Source organism: Mustela nivalis (genome assembly GCF_964662115.1).
Source record: "Mustela nivalis genome assembly, chromosome: 1".
In the NCBI taxonomy this organism is placed as follows: domain Eukaryota; kingdom Metazoa; phylum Chordata; class Mammalia; order Carnivora; family Mustelidae; genus Mustela; species Mustela nivalis.
The window spans coordinates 140,876,579-140,898,357 of NC_139020.1; the positions used below are offsets into that span (position 1 = coordinate 140,876,579).

General features: G+C 34.4%; 1 protein-coding gene across 1 annotated transcript in view; it reads right to left on the reverse strand.

The window, feature by feature from the left end:
- The window catches only part of SLC4A7 (solute carrier family 4 member 7), a gene marked incomplete at its 5' end in the record, with an annotated part of 96,446 nt that overhangs the window by 18,641 nt on the left and 56,026 nt on the right, over positions 1-21,779 (reverse strand). Inside the window, 9 exons of the mRNA XM_082723798.1 lie at positions 1,629-1,880; positions 2,065-2,226; positions 4,630-4,743; positions 5,136-5,297; positions 7,486-7,591; positions 10,215-10,460; positions 11,647-11,780; positions 15,236-15,410; positions 17,858-17,964. Of these exons, the coding sequence (XP_082579924.1) occupies positions 1,629-1,880; positions 2,065-2,226; positions 4,630-4,743; positions 5,136-5,297; positions 7,486-7,591; positions 10,215-10,460; positions 11,647-11,780; positions 15,236-15,410; positions 17,858-17,964 (1,458 nt within the window). The remainder of the gene's footprint in view (positions 1-1,628; positions 1,881-2,064; positions 2,227-4,629; positions 4,744-5,135; positions 5,298-7,485; positions 7,592-10,214; positions 10,461-11,646; positions 11,781-15,235; positions 15,411-17,857; positions 17,965-21,779) is intronic.

Below are 21,779 nucleotides of genomic sequence, written 5' to 3' on the forward strand. Positions count from 1 at the left end.
AGGGCTTACATTTTTATAATTTAACTTACAGAAAAAGCATGGACAGTTTAATTATAATTACAGCATAGAATGCAAATGTTGGTAACCATTACAGTAAAACTAAAAACACAGTCAACCAAAGGCAGCTGATGGAGGAAGACTGGCTGGTGGACACATAAGTGTGTTAAATCCTCATAAAACATCCGACCTTACGTGACAGGCTCCCAAGCTTTTTGGTCTCAGGACCCTTCTAGGTTCTTCAGAGATAAACTGAGGACATGCTCCCCAAATACTTTTGCTTCTGTGGACTCCCAGAGGTCATCCTTAGACTAAACTTTGAGAATCACTGCCTTGGGTAAAGAGACTCAGTGTAATAATAATAAAGCAAAAAATAAAATTACAAAAGCATGTAAACCTATAATGGTTGTAACTACCAATATAACTTTTAAAAATAAAGATGTTAAAAAGAAACTATCTCTGGAGAGTTGGTTCTGGAAAGCCAACGGAAAATAGGAAGACTAACTTCTCATCTTAGGGCTTTCCTGATGTTCTATTGGAATTTCCTGCCTATATACAGTCAATACTTAAAAAATTTTAAAGGCAACCTTCCTTAGTAGGGGACAATATCCCCAAAAGAGTGCACTAAATCTTTCTCCTCTTTTGCCAAGAACTTCCAACAATACACTCACCACAATGCAGTAAATGCCCCTTTACCTATCTGCTTCACCAACTAGACTGCCAAGTTCTGAAAAGCAAACAATAATATATCCTATTTATTATTATTTCCCCAGTTTTAATAGCAGCAGAGTAAGTACTCAACAAATATCTGGTGAATTAGTCTGTTGCTAGAAAGTTCACGAGATGAAGGCCAAAGAAGTCTAGCATACAACTTTAATTTTTTTAGTTAATATAATAACATATATACACACTCCAAGTTTCCTCCCCAATATATAAATGTACATAGCTCTTTGCTTAATAGTTTTTTTTGCAATAACTAGAACACCAAAGGAAAAAAATAGAGTAGAGCTCTTCCCACGATGGAACTGAAAATCTCAGATTATATACTTAGCTACATTTGCTGTTGTTATATTTTTTAATCACTAGATCCATTAGGATATGTATAGTAAATACCAAATGTTAACTAAAAGATATTTAACATAAAGTTAAAGGTCTTGCATTAAACGTAGTTCTTGCATTCTTCATTTATAGTAGCTGTACGTATTTTCTAATGAGCGCTATTACCTTTACTTCATTTAGCTGATCAGAAATAATACATTTATTTAATTAATAGCAATTATTTTCACATTTTGGTCAAATAATTATATCAACCATATTTCACTATTACTTCTTCTAAGATGCCCATAAAATCCTCTCGGTATATTCTTCTTTTAGATCATAACAAAGCCATGGATTAACTCCTTCCAAAACTCTATAGTCTTTAATACTATCCTTTTATAATATTTCTAAAATGGACACATCTAATACTGAAATGCCTCCTATATTAAACACCATTTATCAAAATATTATCTTCCAAGTAAATTCCAGGAAATGAAAACTAATTTTCGATATTTTCATGTTTCATTTTCATACAAGCAAGTATAATTTTATGACAAAAAAGATTTTAAAATATTGCAGTAAAGAGATTTTACCTTTAGTACTGAAGTCATGAACACAGACAGGCCCATCAGAATAAAAATCATGAGCCCTGTAACTCGCTGTTCACGAATTCCCAAAAACTTGGGTTGCTCCCCAGGGGCAGAACATTCAGATTCAACTTTCAAGCTGTTGACATGACTTATTGACAACACTGTTGCAGCCACAAACCATGGAAGTCCCATGATAGAGCAAACTCCCAACATAACACCAACCATGAGCAAATCAAGGTGATAGCCAGCTCCCTTCTGAAAAGTGAAATGAACATGAATATTTATTAGTTAAAACTGTTCTTTTAGGTTAAAATACTATATTATTTTATACACAGGGAAGAAATTAATTTTCATCTCACACATTTTAATGTTCTAGTCATTATGAAAATATCCCAAATTCTTGAAGAAATTATAGACCTGAGGCAAAGTTTAGAATTACCTTCAATTTGTGCTCCTTTCTGTTTATGATTACAGCTGTAATTTGCTGGTCCATAAAGATGAGAATGGTACAAAGCAGAGCTGGGATGGCAGCTATTAGTAAAGTCCACCAAGGGTTCTCTCCCAATGGGCTTATGATCCAGCCCCTACTTGGATCAGTGGGCTGTTAAAAAATTAAAGATAAAAAGATGTTTCTTCCTACTGCACAAAATTTCTACAACATGGGTTGTGTCTATTCCAAGAAATTCCAAGGGGTTAAAAAGAACTAGATTAAATCATGGAATGTGTAGTGAATTATCTGCAAAGATAGCCACAAGAATGCTTCCCATCCCTCGATGCAGGTCACTTGGCCATGTAGTCAATCTTTCCATCTATAGGAGGAATCCATTTCCTCCCTTGGACCTAGGATGTCCTTATGGTTTACTTCAGCCAACAGAATAAAGCCAAAGTGCCACTGTGTGACTTCTGAGTCTTGATCTCAAGGGACCCTGCAGTTTCTCTAACCCTCTTGGAACCCTGAGATTAAGCTGTTGAATAAGCCTGGATATGCCTTCTTGAGGATAAGATACAAAATGGTGAGAGAGAGAAAGGAGCCAATTATCTCAGCTGCTTCAGCCATCTGATCTGAGCTCCCAGACATGGGAATGAAGACATACTGCCACCATCAAAGCAATGGATGACTGCAGCCACACAGAAAGATCCCAAGCCATGAGACCAGACCAGTACCAGGCTAAGCTTAGTACCAATTGCCACCGATTTACGACAAATAAGGTGTTGCTGTTTTACAGGCTTTAGATTTGGGAGGTTTGTTACAGACAAATAGGTAAATGAAGCAGAGTGTCATTTCAACATGCTCCTAACCTACTTCGAATAAAGTGAGGTCAATCTACCTACTAGATCAACTCTTAAACTAAACTGCTTTGAAGATCCTACAGACTAGTGATCTTGGCAGGGTCAGTACTAAAGGGTCAGAGGCAGGGTCAGAACTGGGCCTCAGGGCATACTTTTCTAAAGATGTGGCAATTTATCAGACTCAAATACATTCCAATGCAGTATCGTAAAATTTGTTTTGTAACAAAACATTTTAAAGGATCCTACAAGGTTAGTATTCTTGGAAGGCACGGAATATATTGAAATCTAAACATATTTCCATTACCTAAACTTCATTTTAAGCCTGTTTTTTCATCACAAAAACATGTTAATACAAAAGGAACATTAAGTATTTTCAAATGCAGGTATTCCAATTTTCCCACACTGATACACATTAAGCTGTTTGGTATTAAAAATTGTACATGAATAAAAATATTTTATGTATACAATGCAAAGTTCTTAAGTATTCCTTGATTTATTTCCTCAAATATATCTTATGCTTCTTGAAATCAGTTTGCTACTTGAAAGCGAGATCAATAAACAATTAACAAAAATATATTTAGGGATGAAAATAAGGAACAGGGCCCAGGATTAAAAGAAATTACATCAATATTTTGAACTAGTATTAATTTATAGTTTTATTTGGTAAAAGACTTGGTTTAAAAAAAAAAAAAAAAAAGACTTTCATATAGTCATCTTTTAATGGCCAAAAATCTTTAGAGGCTCAGTATCTGTGCTTTCAAACAAAGGTATCCAAATTTTATTATATACTTCCAGCAATAAAACAATACAATTTTTTAAAATATAACTGAGTATACCCAATGGCTCTATACACATTTACATTAGGTTACGAATGGTTTTCCATATAGTAAAATTCATATAGTAAGTATTACAAAGCTAAATTTTTCTTATTTTTAAATAAAAATCTAAGTAGACATTCATTTTTCAGCCATGCACTCTACTTTGGAGACTACCGGTTTTAAAAATAATTTCTCCCCAGTGAGAAATAAAACATACTAAAATTATACTCATTTTATTCCTTATTTCTAATCCCCTTTAGACCTTCGGTTTTTAAAATAAAGATATATATAAAAATAAACATAAAGATAAACATAAAAATAAAGATAATCAGTGACACAAATACTCAACTATAAGAAATTCCAGAAACTACTCAAAAGCTATTAACCCCTACTTAAAAGGGAAAACAATTTTTGAAGCTACAGGCTACTGATGAATGCAAAGGGTTCATGGATGGTCACATAGGTATCATTCTTCTTGTGGAAGAATACACTTAATTCTCTCCTGACTCTGCTAGAAAAATGAGACATGGAGTCAGATAACACTACCCTACTAATAACTAGGATCTCCTTGTTACAATTCTAAATTCAAGTTTGAGTCACTTCCTTATGAAGGAATAAAAAATGTTTCTTTCGCCTGGAAAATACATCATGAACTCCAGCTACAACAGCAGGGTTAAATTTTTTAAATGATTCCCAAATACCATTGGTATTTTCATTCACTCTCCCTGATAGGACTAACTTCGATACCTTCTTGCTTACTTCCTAAATAGGTTCACTTGTCTCTTCACATCTTGTCACCTTTTATGTATGTGAAAAATATATATTTCTATGAAGTGTCTAATTTTAAAGTAGTTTGGTATCCCACGTAACAAATAACCAAATATTTTAATTCTTACCTCAAATTTTTCAGGAACATGAAGTTTAGGAGATGGAACTCCTACAAGGTAGTCAATTGCAACCATTATTACTATTGTGAGAAATACAGCAAAGTCACTGATTGTCGATCGCACCTATATTAAAGGGATTATGTTAAAATAAACGCAGAGAAACTATGTCTTTTCTAAATAATTCTCACCTTTCAAATTAAAATATGCCACTAGAAAGTGTGAATAAGGTTTTTAATTAGTGACATGCCCATGAAATACATTTATATCTAATATCTTTTCAAAGAGACAAAACACATTTCACAACATACTACTACCATCCCATTCCTCATGGTACCATTATCTTCCTACTGTTATTCAGAAATGTGATATACATTTTTTACTATAAGTAAGTTCTTTACCACTATTTGATATCAAGTATTAACCCCAAACAATGTATTACTGTTCTGAAAAAAAACAAGGTAACAAAAACTAAAAACATGAATACTATCAGGACTCCAAAACCACATCCCAATTACCTTAGTAGGAAAATACCGCTTGGTCTTAAATTGCTTGAGGAATGAAGACAGAAAAAATGTTGTGAAAAATAAGATGACACACCAAAAGAGCACATCTGGAATATAAGGGCCATGAAGACTACAAGCGGATCCTACAAATACACCATGAAAGGTTCTACATTCCTGGGGAAAAAGGAGGAAAAAAAATAGAAAAAGGAGAAAATGAGGAAGATTCTCAGGTATCTAATAAATTATCAGTGAACTCCACTGACTCAAAGATCCTAGTGACTGAAGACATGCCATTATTTTATATTTCACTTAGAAAGAAAAAATACTGCCAAGTCAACTTTAACGCATCATCAACCATAAGATATACTCTGAGTTCAGAGATGTTACAGTTTGAAAAACATGTGTATCTTAAGTCACTGGACTGAAATACAGTGTTTTGCCAAGTTATACCCCACGGTCCTTTCAATTCCATATTCCCTTTAGTGAATGTCTTGGAGTGAATATTAATTTCCACATATTTTGTATGCATTCTTGCTGATCCGCAATTTTACTATCTTTTCTTTATTTCCAAACAAGTTGCTTAAAACAAAAAGAACCAACAGAAAATTGCTACTGCATCTACTTTCAATGCTGAATAAGAAATGGCTACAGTGATAAATTCAAATCAGGAATAAAAACCGGGGGGCTTCTCTGACTTAACTGAAAACCATGGGTTTGAAGTATGGGACTAATTGCAGCAGAGCAATCATTCGAATAATAATTCGAAAAATAATTCTATTTTTTAAAAAATCTTCATCAATTATATGGCATAATATAATGTAATTTTCTATTGACCTAATTTTCCTTTTGGGGAAAAAGTACTGAAAGGCAACCAGAGATTAACAATGATACATATCACTAATGTTACTTATATTCTAAGGAGACTCATTTTAACAAACACAACTCGGGTTTACCAAGAGAGAAATAGTCCATTATTCTCGATTTCTAATTGCTGAGATTAGTACAGCTACAAATTTTCATCGTGGATCACAAAAATAAAAGCTATAAGTATAAAAAACCAACAAAAACAAAAACAAAAACTGTGGGCCTTTTGAATATCAAGAAAACAAACGCAGAAGACCATTATCTATAGTATCAAGACCTTCTATTCACCATTGTATGAGGTCTTTTTTAACAGATCACTTTCATTTGAGCACCTCTATTAACTCTTTGGTAGCAAAACTGACTTTTTAATAAAACAGTGAACCATTAATCTAGGTTGATTACTGATCTATAAATGTGTTTTAAATCAGCACTGTCCTACAGAACTTTCTGTGCTGACGGAAATGTTCTATATCTCCACTGTCCAATGTAGCAGCCATATGAACAGACTGAGGTCATGAAACATGGCTAGTGAAACTGAGAACTGAACTTCTAATTAATTGTATTTAATTTAAATTTAAATTAATTAATTGGTTTAAATTTGAATTAGACACATTTGGCCAATGGCTACTATAGTGGACCATACAGACTTAAATTATTACTGAGAGAAAATTGCAGACGGCACCCTTCCAATTACATATCAATACCCTCCCAATAATATAACTATATCTTTAGTGAAAAAACAATGACCTATAATCACTTATATGATATAAAAAGCACCAGAGAAGCTCAAGAGCTCTTGATTTTAATTGATATTGCCAGAATCACTTTATACCTTAATACCAAAGCCAGTCTGGGAAGTGCCCTGAACAGATAGATACTCTATGGCCAGAACAACATTATAAGAACATGTGGTAGTACTCCGTACACAGTAGGTGCTCATTACGTTTTTGTCCTGTTTCCCTTTTTAGGTGCTTCAGTCACACTAGTTTCTACAGACTAGACTACAGAGTAGACCACTATGCCAGTTAAACCAAGTTCAGTTTGATATCGAGGACATTAGGAAAGGATTCATGATCTTCTAAATAAGCTGTTCATGGAGGAGATAAACTGATACACAGAGAACAGAACAATGAATATGGACTGTTCTGTCAACCCCAGTATATTCAACCATAGTCCTAGTAAACACTTTCTTTGAATTTATCAATCTACAATCTACATGGAATTAGATACCGGAAGTATATTCACACTTTTTAATTAATTATATCTTGGAAGTCACATTTAGTTCATTTTTATCCCCCTTACCAGGTTCATTCTTTCCAGCCTACACTTTTTCACCGCATGATACATAAACATGTGGTAACTCCTGTCTGCTCATCACAACACTATACTCTGAAAACACACCACACCTACTGATCAAGAGGAAAATGTAGGTCTACTCATAAAAAGCTAAAGAACTAGGTTAATGTTTGCAAAATCCTTTATGTTATAATGTACTCACAGAAACAGTGAGATTCCCCCAGAAAATATCATCTGCTGTTAAATTCTTTTCCTTCCATATTTTTAGAGTTTCATTGCTAGGGTTAGGAGGTTCAACACATACACATCTGAGAAATGAGAACAGGATAAAATTTTAAGGGTCCTGCATTTCATGTTTACATTTTATTAAATCAATCACACAATGTGGTAGCTTTTTTTTTTTTTAATTTATTTATTTGACAGATAGAGATCACAAGCAGGCAGAGAGGCAGGCAGAGAAAGAGAGAGAGGTTTTAACCCACTGAGCTACCCAGGCGCCCCAATGTGGTAGCTTTTTGTTGCTGTTGTTAGATCTTATTTATTTGAGAGAGAGCACACGTGCGTGTATTATGGGGAGGGGCAATCGGAGAGGGAGGAGCAGACTCCCCACTGAGCAGGGAACCCAGTCATGGGGTTAGATCCAAGACCCTGAAATCAGGACCTGAGCTGAAGGCAGACACTTAAAACACTGAGCCATCCAGGCGGCCCTGTGGTAGCTTTTAATTAATCTTTTTTCCCATGCTGCAATGCACGGAGATTAAAAAGTAAAAACACATCAGAAACAATGGAAGGAAACAAGATTTGGCCTATGTAAATAAAAACATAATTAATATACAAATATCAATACAATGATATTTTAGAGTACCTTAATGAAACCTGTTACATATATCCCTTGGGGAGGGATACTATTTTCTTTAAAAATATGACAAGATACCACCATGTTTAGCAAGGTCACTCTCCACTAAATATTACCTACTTAACCCTCAGGGGAACTATTCTGCCTCTCGACACACACATACACAAAACACACAGATTCCCAATAAAGCGATACTCCTACTAATGCTTTGTACTCTGGCAAGCCCTGCCTACTCATGCTCATCCTTCACTGATCTTAACATTCATTCTTACAGAAATAAAGTAACATGACTTTTCACCAGGACAGGACTAGGAAGGTCATAAGGAGATCACAGAGTTCAGTTTATATCCAGAAATATCTCATCTAAAGACAAGCTAGAAGCACACACAAAGAAATCTCTAAATGTGAATTTTAAAAAGAAAAAGAAAAAAACAATAAAAAATAAAAAGAAGCAGCATGCAGGAATATTCCCAGTTAGATTATGAGCTGTTCTGAACACAGGCAAGAGGCTGGACTTTGGATTCATTCCATGCTCTACCATTTACTAGCTGACTCGAGGCAGGTTTTAACCTCCATGAGGCTCAGTTTCTTCATATACAAAAGGGGCTATGATACAAATAATCAAGTCACATGTGATATGAATTATGCAACACTGCTAACACAGTACCTGCAAATGCTCACAGGATGTCAGCTGACTGAATCATGTTCACATGTAATTACTCAGTTAACCAGAAGCAAATACTATTCTGATTGGCTGGAACTAGCTATAAAAGCTATGCTTCATAAAGATCAAAGGAACAGGAAAGAGGAAAAAACAAGAATAACACTTGAAAAATTAACTAGTTTAAGAGCAAAGATGATAGCACAAAACAGAGTTGGCATCAGAATGTCTCTCCTCTCCTCAAATAGGTCAATATCTCATAGAAATTTCCATACCCCTCCCTACTCTGTCCATCAAAGTTGAGTATGCAAGAAAGGGATGGAGGGAAAGGGGAGAGCACAGGGATTTGAGTCTTGGGTAGGCAGAAGGAGGGAACTGTATCCTTGTTTGTTGGTGACCACTTTCTCCATGTAAGTCAACCAAATCCAGGATCACATTTACACCAAGCATGACTGCTCAAAACAGCAAATATAGGTCTCTATCTACCTAGATACATTTAATTTTAACAACCTATTTGACTTTACTGAATATATTTGTAACTACTATAATTACTTTTCAAATCTTATTTTATTCTAGAGTCTTTAAATATTTTCAATTCATGATTTTCTTATCACAAGTACTGCACGAAATATTACACGAGAGTATACTGAAATTATACTTTAAAAATAAATACTATCAGACTTCAAATACAAATTATTAGACTTCAAAAAATGTTAATAAGATAAAATTTTATCAAACTTTAAAGTACATATTATCAGACTTCAAATAAAAATTATCAGACTTCAAAATGTTAATGCAAATGCAATATACGAAAAATGTAAGAAACAGAGGAGTACCCAGGTGACTCAGTTGGTTAAGCGTCTGCCTTCGGCTCAGGTCATGCTCCCAGAATCCTGGGATGGAGCCCCGCCCCGGGTTCCCTGCTCAGCGAGGAACCTGTTTCTCCCTCTGCTTCCCATTTGTGCTCTCTCCATCTCTCTCTCTCTCTCTCCCAAAAAAATAAATAAAATCTTAATATATATAAAAAAGAAAAAAATAAAAGAAATATTACATCCTACATTCAGGATTGGCTAAAGAATACAAGATCTAATATAATTGCCTGATTCAAATAGATCGCAGTTACCAATTAAATTTAAATTGACTGATTCAATTCAAACAGAAGACCAAAAATACACATACTTGAATAAGTTGTTTCAGGAAATAAAAATGATTGAATTTGTTCAACTGTATTTATGTTCATGGAGTGCTCTGGTAAAATCTCATCTGTAATAAACAAGTCAACCTCCATATAGCTAGTTGGATAGTTACAGCTAGATATACAATGAGCATCACAATGCAAATAAATTCTTTTTTTTTGGCTCAAACATCTCTGCAAAAATACATTTTAATACCGGGGAAAATGGAATACACTTACGAGTAGTGGGTCAGTTCATCTAAATTGTTGTGCATATTAAATGCATATATTTCTCCTAAATGAAAGAGCTTCTCCAAAGCCTCATAGATGAATATGATGCAAATTAAAGCTGCAAAAGCCTCCTCTGTGAATCGAGTAATATAACACACAAGGCTGCTCGCATCTGTTGCAACCAAAACAATGCACAAGAAAGCAGTCCACAGACCAATACTGGTTCTTAATGACAGATAGGAAAGCTGATAATCTCTGTTTAGGAAAAAAAACATGGACATGATAAACATACACACATGGCAAAGTATATCTTTAATTAAAATTTCATAACAAGCAATAAAAAGAATATGGAAACATAAGATCCCGAAAAAAAGAGCAAATTACCAGATAAAAATAACAACTAAAGAAAGCTGTCTGTACGTTTCTGCTGTAACTGAAGATTACAGAATTATAATGGTTATATTTTACCTATACAAAAGATTTACAGTGAAAGTCTACCAGGTAATTAACATTCCAAAACCAAAGACCTCACTTTGAAATCAGTTCTAAGGAGTAAATGACAGATGTACATTCTATAGGACAACTAGACGTGACTCTCTAAAGACCCAGAAACTCTGTCAACATAATAACCACATCCCTGTCCCCTTCACCACCACCACCAATACCATCCCCCCTGCCACCAGTGTCACCGCAGGAAGTGACTTCATTTTTTAAACTTAGTGTCAAGTAAGAAATTACTTTAAGACCACAGGGTCCAGAACACTTCAGGACACTGCATTCCCTCTCAGTCTATGTACTTAGTATGCCAGATTGCAATCAGAATCAGCTTGTTCAGTGAAGAAAGAATCAGAACAAGATGAGTTAGATGAATCAAATATTTAATTAAATTTAAGTTGTTTCAGGCTAAAATATTCAACTACACTTGTCTCACAAAAGGAACGGTACTGGCCATGTCAAATTCCAAGTCTACCAGCTATAGTACCATGCACTGATTCCCACTGTGAATGACCCAGCCAGTGGAGACCACAACACAACAGATAGCTATGGCTGTCTGATTGATATGGCCTGATAGATTAAAGTCAGCTTCAGCCTCCAAGATCCACCTCTTTTTAAAATTCCTTTGTATGACCAACATACCAACTAATCAACAATGAGTTTAACACCTTCTTAGTGGGTTTAAATTTGCTAGAACATAAGATTCTTATTGCCCGAGTGATTTGTTGACCAGGACTCAAATCCACTGATTTTATACTCAAGGTGACTGGGGTAGGAATGATAGTAGGGACCAGAGTACGGTCAACTACATGGCAGCCCCCAAATTCTGAAAATATATAATATATCAGGTCCTCTTTTTCAGCTACTAAATACATAAAGTACCTTTAACTAAAGTTAATAAACAATGTAATTATACACATATGATAAGTAAATAACAATTACATACCTGCAGAATTTAAATAAAATTTTTTCAAACACTAAAACTGGACCTGTGCTCCCCAATATTGTTAGAGGTTGCCCAGCAAACAACGAATAGGCAATCCCAGTTAATGATGCTCCAAAAAGAGACTCTATTGCACTCTGTTTAAGGAAAAAAGAAATGAATAGAAGTAATACATCATAAACCTATCTCTAACCTACCAAAATACATATAAGACATCTGGAAAATAAAAATACTAATCAAGCAGTTAAAAATATAAAGCAGACACAACTTTTAAGTCAAATTTAAATTTTAAATATGGAAAATTACAAATACATTTTAAATACATAGGGAAAACTGCTTTGTTTTCATATTAAAAGTGAACTTTTACAATCAACCTTTATTCAAAACATTATTGTGGGAGGCCAGGAGGGAGGACTAAGTGCAAGAGAGATATAAAAATTTTAACTCTATCTATAGATATTTCATTTTTTAAGTTTGTGGGGAGTACAAAGACGTTTGTTATTTTTGATGTTTTTGTTATGTCTGAAATAGTTCACTTAAAAAAACAGAAAACATTAAATATTCCATATGGTGTGCACAAAAACACTTTCAAGTAAATAAATCAGAAATTAACAACTGATGCCATCGTTCTCAAAATGATTTCTAAAAAGCAATTTTCTACACATTTTAAAGAAATTCATTTTATATGATGGGCTTAACTAACAGATATCAAAAATAAAATGTTTTTACCCTAAAACAGATGGAAAATCTCTTTAAAAAACTCACAGCAACCATTAAATAAAGAGGTGGTTAAAAAAGATAAAATAAGAAAATGAAAGCCTCAGGAGAGTTTTACTTAAAGCGAGCATTTCGTTTCTGTACCACTACCAACATTACCTTTTAACTTATTAGACAATAAGGGGTACAGCCTATGCCACTAGACAAAGGGGAGGGATCAGAGAGAGAAGAGCAGTTTACCATTTACAAACATCAAGGTCAACGGAAGGCACTCTCAAGAGAGGAAAAGCCCATCGTTGGTAAGGCAAGGATAAGCAGCTTATGAGAAACGCCCCTCCTGGACCTGGCAGGCAGCAGAGCAGCAGGCAAGAGCGGGCTTCAGAACCAGACTGGAGCAGGAGACCCATTTCTACTAGACTTTAAGCCATAGCCGTATCTCAAATGTTTTAAGCCCAACCTTTCTCTCTTTTAAATAGGAGTGACCAAAGCCAAGAGAACTTAAGGAAGCCATGTTTGTGCAAACACCTAGCAAGCCTACAGGCTGCCATACGAATGCACTCAATAAATGTCAGTAAATCTCATCATCAATAATAACAATGTCTTCCAAAATCAAAATCACAAAAATAATAGTATGCAGTAAAAGCATTACTCAACTATTACTATAAAAATAGGATCAAACTCACATATTTTTGGCAAGATGAAGTGTCCATATTAACTGCTAAGCCATTATAAAATCCTTAGTTCAATTAGACTGTATAATTTAGGAATGAATTTAAGTAGAGCTCAAGTCAAAGAAAAAAATGTCTAAATAATGTCTACAGAGATAGAAAGCAAAAATTTCAGAAGAGAACCAAGGAGATGGCAAAGAAATGCTAAGGGGGGGAGGGTGAGAGGGATAGGCACAAAATTACAGTTTTCCTTCCAAAGATCATGTTGAAAAGGCAGAACCTCCCAGATGAAGACCTTCCCTTCACCACCCCCCCACTGCTCTCCCAACCTCTTATTGTCACATTCACTAGCTCCTTTACCCAGATCTATTCTTTTTCTAATTTTGTTATGTTTATTCCCAAACTGAAAGGTCTCTCTCCCTAAAATATCACTGCCCCACCACCCCGCCTTCCCCTCGTGACATTCCCAAGTTTCCACTGTAGCCATCAGAAGCCCTACCGTTATCCTCCCCATACACCTCACCACTGCATGGCACTGACCACTCCACATTCCTCTTTACTCTTTTTCTCAAAGCCTCTATTTTGGTTTTTGCAAAATCACATCATGGTGATTCCTCTTTTGAAGTTCTGACAGTGCCCATGTCTAATTTGCCATTTTTCTCCTCATTTTCATTCTTCCTCTAGTCCACAAATGTAACTTCCCACTTTTTCTCCTTTCCAGTCACTGTAAAATCTCCCCCTTGTTAACCTCATCTATTCCCAACCTTTGTTCTTCCTCCTTGCCATTCTACAAACTCTGGAACTGTACCTTCTACTTGAGGTTCCAATAAAGCACCTGAAAGCAAATGCATAATCTCCCACCACTCTCCTGTGCAATACTCCTGATTTCTCTGTTCCTGGTACTTCAGCTGCTACAGCTCTTCCTTGATCTCACTCACATGTGGCACAGCACACCAGACCTGTTACCTACATATACACTATCTTCTCTTCGGTTAGGGTCCATTTCACAGCTGTCTACATCCCCCCAATGCCTCAATCACTCCCACATGTACGTGGTACTAAACAGGAGGATGAGAAGGGCAGGCAGTGCTGGACAGTCAAAAAGCAAGCAGCATTTCCGTGATGGTAACAGACAGGACACATCTCCAGGGGACCAGTAGAGTTACATGTACAGTTTGAGACAGCATATAAAAGCAACTTACTAAAAATAGATTCCCTTGATACAATTACTGCAGAATAAGGTAAAAGAATCTAAATAATTGAAACCAGTATAGTTTCAAAGGAAATTTCAGTTGTCAAGTTTGTCTCAGGTTCAGCTCACGAAGTATTTTAATTGAATAATTATCATTACTTATTTAAATCGTTTATCTGTAAAAAATGAATTTCCTCCCAAGAGTAAATACAATTAAATAAAATACACTCAAGAATTACAAATAATCTCATTTACATGCCATTAAAATGTATATAAACAAAAAAATTAGTCTTTCAACAGTTTACAAAGCACTGGATACTCTGTTATCATGCCTCCCACAGCCCCTTATACAGCATTACCAAGAACAAAAAAATCATAAAAACTTTCATTTTAGTCATATCAAAATATGGGTGCAGTTTTCAGTTATACTTTCTAATTAAAATGGTATCTACCTTCACAAAAATTTAATAACAGCAAAATAACACTAAAAATCCACCATTTGTCTACAACTTCTGAAGACTAGTTGTGGAGTCAGGGCCTACCCACCAGGGCTGATAAGTTAATAATTGCATGGCTCTAACTAATCCTATGATGCCTTACAAAATATCAAGTAGCCCTGCTGGTAAATTCCCCCACCCATGACCCACCCGGCATCAGTTCAATTTGTCTCCCACAGGCAACCCTTCCCCACTCCCCACAACAAAGACAGTACAAGCCTTTTACTCAATTTATAAAACCATTCATCCAGCAAGCCAGGTTAAACTTTTTTCTTTTTTTTCTCTTTTTTCTTTTTTCATTTTATTTATTTTTTTACCTCAACTGTGCATCTTCTCCTGCTCAAATGGCTTCCCCATGTTTTCCATAGCAATTACCTTTGGGGGAAGTCTGCTTTGGGACAGGTTAATCATGCTGTGGGTAGACTCTTCAAATGAAAGTATGAATAGTGAGACAAATGCATACACACACTTGCCTCTGAAGAGCTAAGAGCCTGGCCACTACCAATCTTTGTACTCACTATTCTGCCTTCTGTAGCTTCTCCAAGCAGCCCTCCAAAAGTGATTACAGGAGACATACAGGCACAGTATAGGAAAAGAATCGAGGCCAGGCACTGTAGACTTAATGCATCCTTGAAGTCACTCAAGAAAAAAGGTGTTTTCCTTTTGATGTCAAGTATCAAACCACCAAAAAGCCTAAATAGGTGAGATGAAACTCGTCAAACTGTACACTAGAGGATTCTAGCTAGTTCAAACTAAAACTATGGGCTACATAAAACTGCTTGTGCCTAGTGTTTCGTCAACAAAAATTAATATCCTATTTAAATCATGATATAAATTATAGAAGATACACTCATTTAGTCTAATCCACGGATAGAGGAAAGGCAGATTTCATTAAGTTAAAAGACACATAAACATCTGTATTTTATGGACTATATATTAAGAAAAGTGCAGGTAAATGATTTTATATGAGTAAATGTAATTTCAGACACAAATGCACAAGAAAATATACAATAAAATAAGTAAGACCTAACACTCCATTCATGAAAATGAGCATAAGCAGTTCTATCAATTATTATCTACATTATAAATCTTAAAGGCAAATATCAGAAATATCAGGAAGGCAATTATAATATATACCCTAAGTCCCCCAAATACGCTTTAATATGAATATAGTATGTTGTGCTTAGACTTAGTCAGTAGTGAATTAAATAATTCTAATGACTTTTAATATTAGTACCTCAATAACATAAGTATTTCTTGTCCAGGAGAAAAGCCTAAAAACCACTTCAGAGCATTTAATTTACTGAATATATACTCAAGTTCATGTACACATTAGTAAAACTAAGAGGTTTTAATTAGGAAATTTAAAATCTATATTTGCACATTAAAGCCTTATCATTTTAATGTGTGGTTTTTTTTTTTTTAATCAGACTCTTTATATACATCTTATACAAGCTCTGTGAAGGATAGGGGCTTTTTCTTGTTCACTGCCTTTATCGCCAGTGTCTAGAACACTGTCTAGGATATAGTAGGTACTCAGTAAATACTAGAGACAACTCAGTAATTCAAAAAGGTTTTGTGACTCATAAAACATACAATCACTCTGTAGAAAATACACCAAAAAGTTAATCTTATGCTTTAAAATGCTTTGGATTTTTCAAGGTTTATCATTCTACCTTTATTTAAAGTTAATACTGAAATGAATACTAAACACACATTGATAAGTATAAGTTACTCTATAAAAAATGTGACAGCAAGGGAAATCAACTTGCATTAAAAAAGGTGCTAATCTAGAAAATAAAACTGTATATTCAAATCAACAACTGTTTTATATTTTATGGGAGGCTCTTGTGTGACCATGAAATCAATGGAAGTCCTACTTGGTATTTCTCAATCACTAACCCTATCTCAGTCAGAGATCTAAAGAAATAACACTGGGCCCCTGGATGGCTCGGTGGGTTAAGCCGCTGCCTTCGGCTCGGGTCATGATCTCAGGGTCCTGGGATCGAGTCCCGCATCGGGCTCTCTGCTCAGCAGGGAGCCTGCTTCCTCCTCTCTCTCTCTGCCTGCCTCTCTGCCTACTTGTGATCTCTCTCTCTGTCAAATAAATAAATAAATAATCTTTAAAAAAAAAAAAAAAAGAAAGAAAGAAATAACACTAACAGGTAGTATTAGACCACCACTTTCCACACCAGGGCAATCTTATTCTCTATGATAGAGACTATCTCATATATATTCTACAGAGACTATTTTCTATTGTAGAGATTATAATACATTAGGCAATGAATAAACTGTAAGTTTTAAATTTCTCTAAATTTTAATTCAGTATGCCATTTGTTATTTTTCTTCTATATAGTATTCTTTAAGCATGTCATCAATGCCACCTAATAATGTTTCTGTATAAAATAGTTTGATTTGCTAAACAAGTATTTAAGATTCAAAATCTCTTCTGTTCACTCCACCACCAATACATAACTATATCAATATCCACATGATTTGCTATGGCATGGAAATACTGTAACATTTCTCTACTTCTACAAAATATTTTAAGACAATGTTTGCACCCAGCAATATTTCTGTATTTATTGCAAAAATTAATGTCTTCAATAGTTTTTCTAGCTAGGTTTCTAAAGCTTATTACCATGGTTTAATTATGCTTCACTCTCTAATTTTACATTATCTCCTGATACAATGCTCATTTAAGAGTTTTAAGTCTAGGCACACACACAGAAAATCTCAGTTACAATTTCTCTCTATTCCTGTAATTCTCTATCTTCATATGGAGAATTTTAATAGCACTCCACACCTTCTTCAAGAACCTTCTGTATGGGTAATGTAAATCATCCTATATACTATGTAACTGCTTAATATTCTTACTGTATGATCCATAATATTTTCACTTTAAATTAAAACCTGATACTCAAAGTCCAAGTATATATTAGTAAATTTATTTTAAAATGAATAATTTTCCTTAACATCATACATTTACAAAATACTTTTTTAAATATGAAAAAAAAAACCACTGTATAAGACTAACTTCCATATATTTAAAAAGAAAAAAAGAATTTTTATGCCTTCTTCATCAAATCAACCCCTAGCCCCCCAGAAGACTGCCACACTGAATCAGTATTTGTACCCACCGTCCAGTCCTCTGTAGCTCAGGCCCAGCATGGTGGTCGGCCTCTTTAGGAGTATCACCCGAGCTGGGGGCAGATCCATTGGGAAATACAGGAATCTTTCTCTTTTCCTGCATTTCACAAAAAACACATTTTCAGAATTCTGTTTTAAAAAAGCTAAGACGGTACCCTTGAATTAGAGGGAATAGGAGATCTTATGTTGATTACATATCTAATCAGTACTTCTAGAAAAAATGATTCTTAATATAAACTCCACTTTAAATAAACTGCACTTTAGAATGGCGTCTAATATTTGTCTCTATTAGTATTTATGCTTATGATTGGCTTTTTATATTTTGTATTTTAGTATCAAATATACGATGTATATTTATACTATTATATACTGATATATAATATCAAATATACTAATATATTTAATATCAAATATACTATGAAACTCATTCATACACACTATTTCAAATCAGCCATAGGAAAATAAGTATCCAATAAAGCATCTCTCTAACCAGAATATTTAAAATATTGTTCATGCTAACTAATGAAAAGTATTATTACATTAATAAAAAAGTAAATGCCATATTTATTTTACCAAACTACTTCTCTGAAGACATTAATACAAGAGTTATCTGTTAAAATACATTTTAATAAAAATAAATTTCCCATTAAACCTTATTACTAATTCAAGATTCTTATGATAAAGGATGTCCCTGCCCCCCTCACCTGAAGATAAAAAAGCTAACTTCTAATTTATTACTTATAGGGGTGAAAGGTTGTATGTGACACAGGGAGCAAGAGGGAAGGAGACAAAAAGAAAAACAGAAGAAAGAGAGAAAGGTAGGGGAGGAGTGTTCATCCTTGGATATCCCCTGAGTCAAAAGCTCTGAGTAAATTACAAACTTAAACTACGTGGTTCATATGTTCAGTAGTAAAACTTATCTATAATTGTATATTTACCATTTGAAAATAAATTAAAACTAACATATCCTAGCTCAAAGAGGAAAGAGAGAACAAAATTACAGAATTCCTAAAAAACAAAAATAATGAAAAATATTATGTAATACAATCTATGGGAGATAGCAAAAGCATCATTCAAGAAAATTAAGCACTTATATTAAGAAAAACAAAAGGATAAAAATAAATGAATTAAATATCTAACTCAGGAAATGTGAAAACAAAATTCTTTCATGAAGTGAATGGAATGAAATAAAATAGCTAAAAGCAGAAACTGAGCCACAAAATGCTTTTTTTAAAAAAGGAAAAAATGAAATAAGTTGTAAAAGCTGCTCTATTTGAAAAAATATAAACCATTAGCTAATACTCAGCAAAAGACATGACAAGGAGGCAACTCAAACTGAGGGAAATTTTCTAAACACACACACACACACACACACACAGAGACCATACTGTATAATGTTATGCAAATAAATTAAAAAACCTTGATGAAATGAGTAATATACAAATAATACATAATTTCCCAAAACTGATACCAGAAAAACAGGAAATAGTTAATGTTTTAGGAAAACTTAAGATTGACCCCAGAAAAAAACAGAAAGCTTACACAAGCGAATCACCACAGAAGAAATAAGCATATTGCTGAAGCCTACCACACAACCAAAGACTCAGAATCAGAACATTTTACAAAGGGATTCTTCCAAACTTTTAGAACCAAATCATTTCAAGCCATTTAAAGTTTTGACACCACAAGGAGAGGAAAATTTACAAATTTACCTTTATGAAACAAATGTAAAGCGTGAATGGAGACAGCACAAAATACTGCAAACTAATCTACTTACAGTGATGCAAACAACTCAAACAAAATATTAGAGACAACCAGCACTTTGAAGCTGAGTCTGGGCTTATTCTATCAACACAAGAGTGTTTCCGTATCATATACTCCTTTACTATGGTTCACCAAAATAATCGGTAAATAAAATTCATACAATCATCTCTAGAGATGCTAACAGGCTATTTGAAAAAATTTAACACCCACTTATATTAAAATTATCAATGAAATAAAAATTAGGATACTTTCTTAGCATGATAAAAATGTGTATTTTGGCCTCCAATGTCAGTGACTTAATGAGAGAAACATTAAAAACATGGACACAGTTCAGGGGCGCCTGGGTGGCTCAGTGGGTTAAAGCCTCTGCCTTCAGCTCAGGTCATGATCTCAGGGTCCTGGGATTGAGTCCCACATTGGGCTCTTTGCTCAGCGGGAAGCCTGGGCTTCTCCATCTCTCTCTCTCTGCCTCTCTGCCTACTTGTGATCTCTATCAAATAAATAAAAATAAAATCTTAAAAAACAAACAAACAAACAAACAAAAAACCCATGGACTACAGTTCAGAACAAATTCAGAAATGCCCATTTAGGGGCGCCTGGATGGCTCAGTGAGTTAAGCTCTGAGTTTCAGCTCAGGTCCCAGTTTCAGTGCCATGAGATGAAGCAGAGTCTGCTGGAGATTCTCTCCCTCTCCTTCTATCCCACCCACTCTACTCACATCTACACAGGAGTATTCTCTCTTTCTCTCTACAATAAATAAATAAATTTAAAAAAGAAAAGAAATGCCCATGTAAAGTCAACTACCACTTAACACTACTAGAGTTTCAGTAAGTACAATTAGACAATAGAAAATGTATTAGAGCTGAAAGAATGAGAAAAGGAGGGATAAAATTATCTGACTGCAGATGATATGACTGCAAAACTTACATACAATGAAAGAACTAGGAAAGGAGGAAGATCAGAAAGAAACATACAGCAACAAATAGCCTTCATAAATAGCCTTAATATTTACTTAAAATAGCGTTCATATTTACTTCATAAAAGTAAAAACTGGTGATATAATGAACAAAACCCTCATTTACAACAAAGACAATAAAGACAAAATGCTAATGAATACACTCACCAAGAAGTGTGTAAAGCGTAGATAAGGAGAACTTTATTGCATTCCTTAAGGACATAAGAACTGACTTGAAATAGGAAAACAAGTGGGGGAAAACATACCATATTCTTGAATGATTCAATGTTACAAAGATGTTAATTCTCCCTCAGTTCATTTACAAATTTCACAATTTTTGAAAAAATCAGGTTTTATTTCTGGAAATTAAAGCTGATTTTAAAGCTTACATAGAAAAATAGACATGCAGAAACAGCAAAGAAAATTCAGAAAAGAAAAAGTAATAGGTCAAGAGGGAAACTAGACCTACTAGATATTCATATATGCTAAAAAGCCTCAGAAATTAAAGTGTGGAACTGGTCCATAAATAGGCTATGGAAAAGAAATTCTAGAAACAGACTTGAATGAAAATGGAAATTTAGAAAATGTAAGGCAGCAGCACTTAACACTTAACTTTTTAATAAACTAGAACAAAAAGGCAGCTAAAAATTTAGATGAAAAATAAACATGGATGCATACTCCACATAATACACCATAATAAATTCCAAAGGATCAACAAGTGAGTTCAATACTAAGAAAAGGTGTCTTTTTTGAGGGGGGTTGGAGTGATGAACTACAGATTACCAAGAATATTCAACTTCACTAATTACATAAGTGTACATTAAAACCACTTTAAAGTACTTGACATAGTAGGATAAAGATAGCTATCAGACTGACAAATACTTAAAGTCTGACAACACAGTTAGTGAGGCTGTAGGGAGTCCAGAACAGTGCAACCCAGTAAGAAGGGATTCTGGTAGTATCAACTAAAATTATAAGTAAGTTCCCATGTGAGCCAGCAATCCTATTTCTGGGAATCTACCCTATAAATACACCTACCTAAGACTAAATTGGCATATCAACACTGTTCTATGCTTTGTAAAAGCAAAAGCCTAAGCCCAGGAAAAGCACAAACTACAGGATATCCATAAATGACCCATAACAAAGCTATGAGAAAATGAGAAATATTTCTAGGATATATTATGATCGAATCT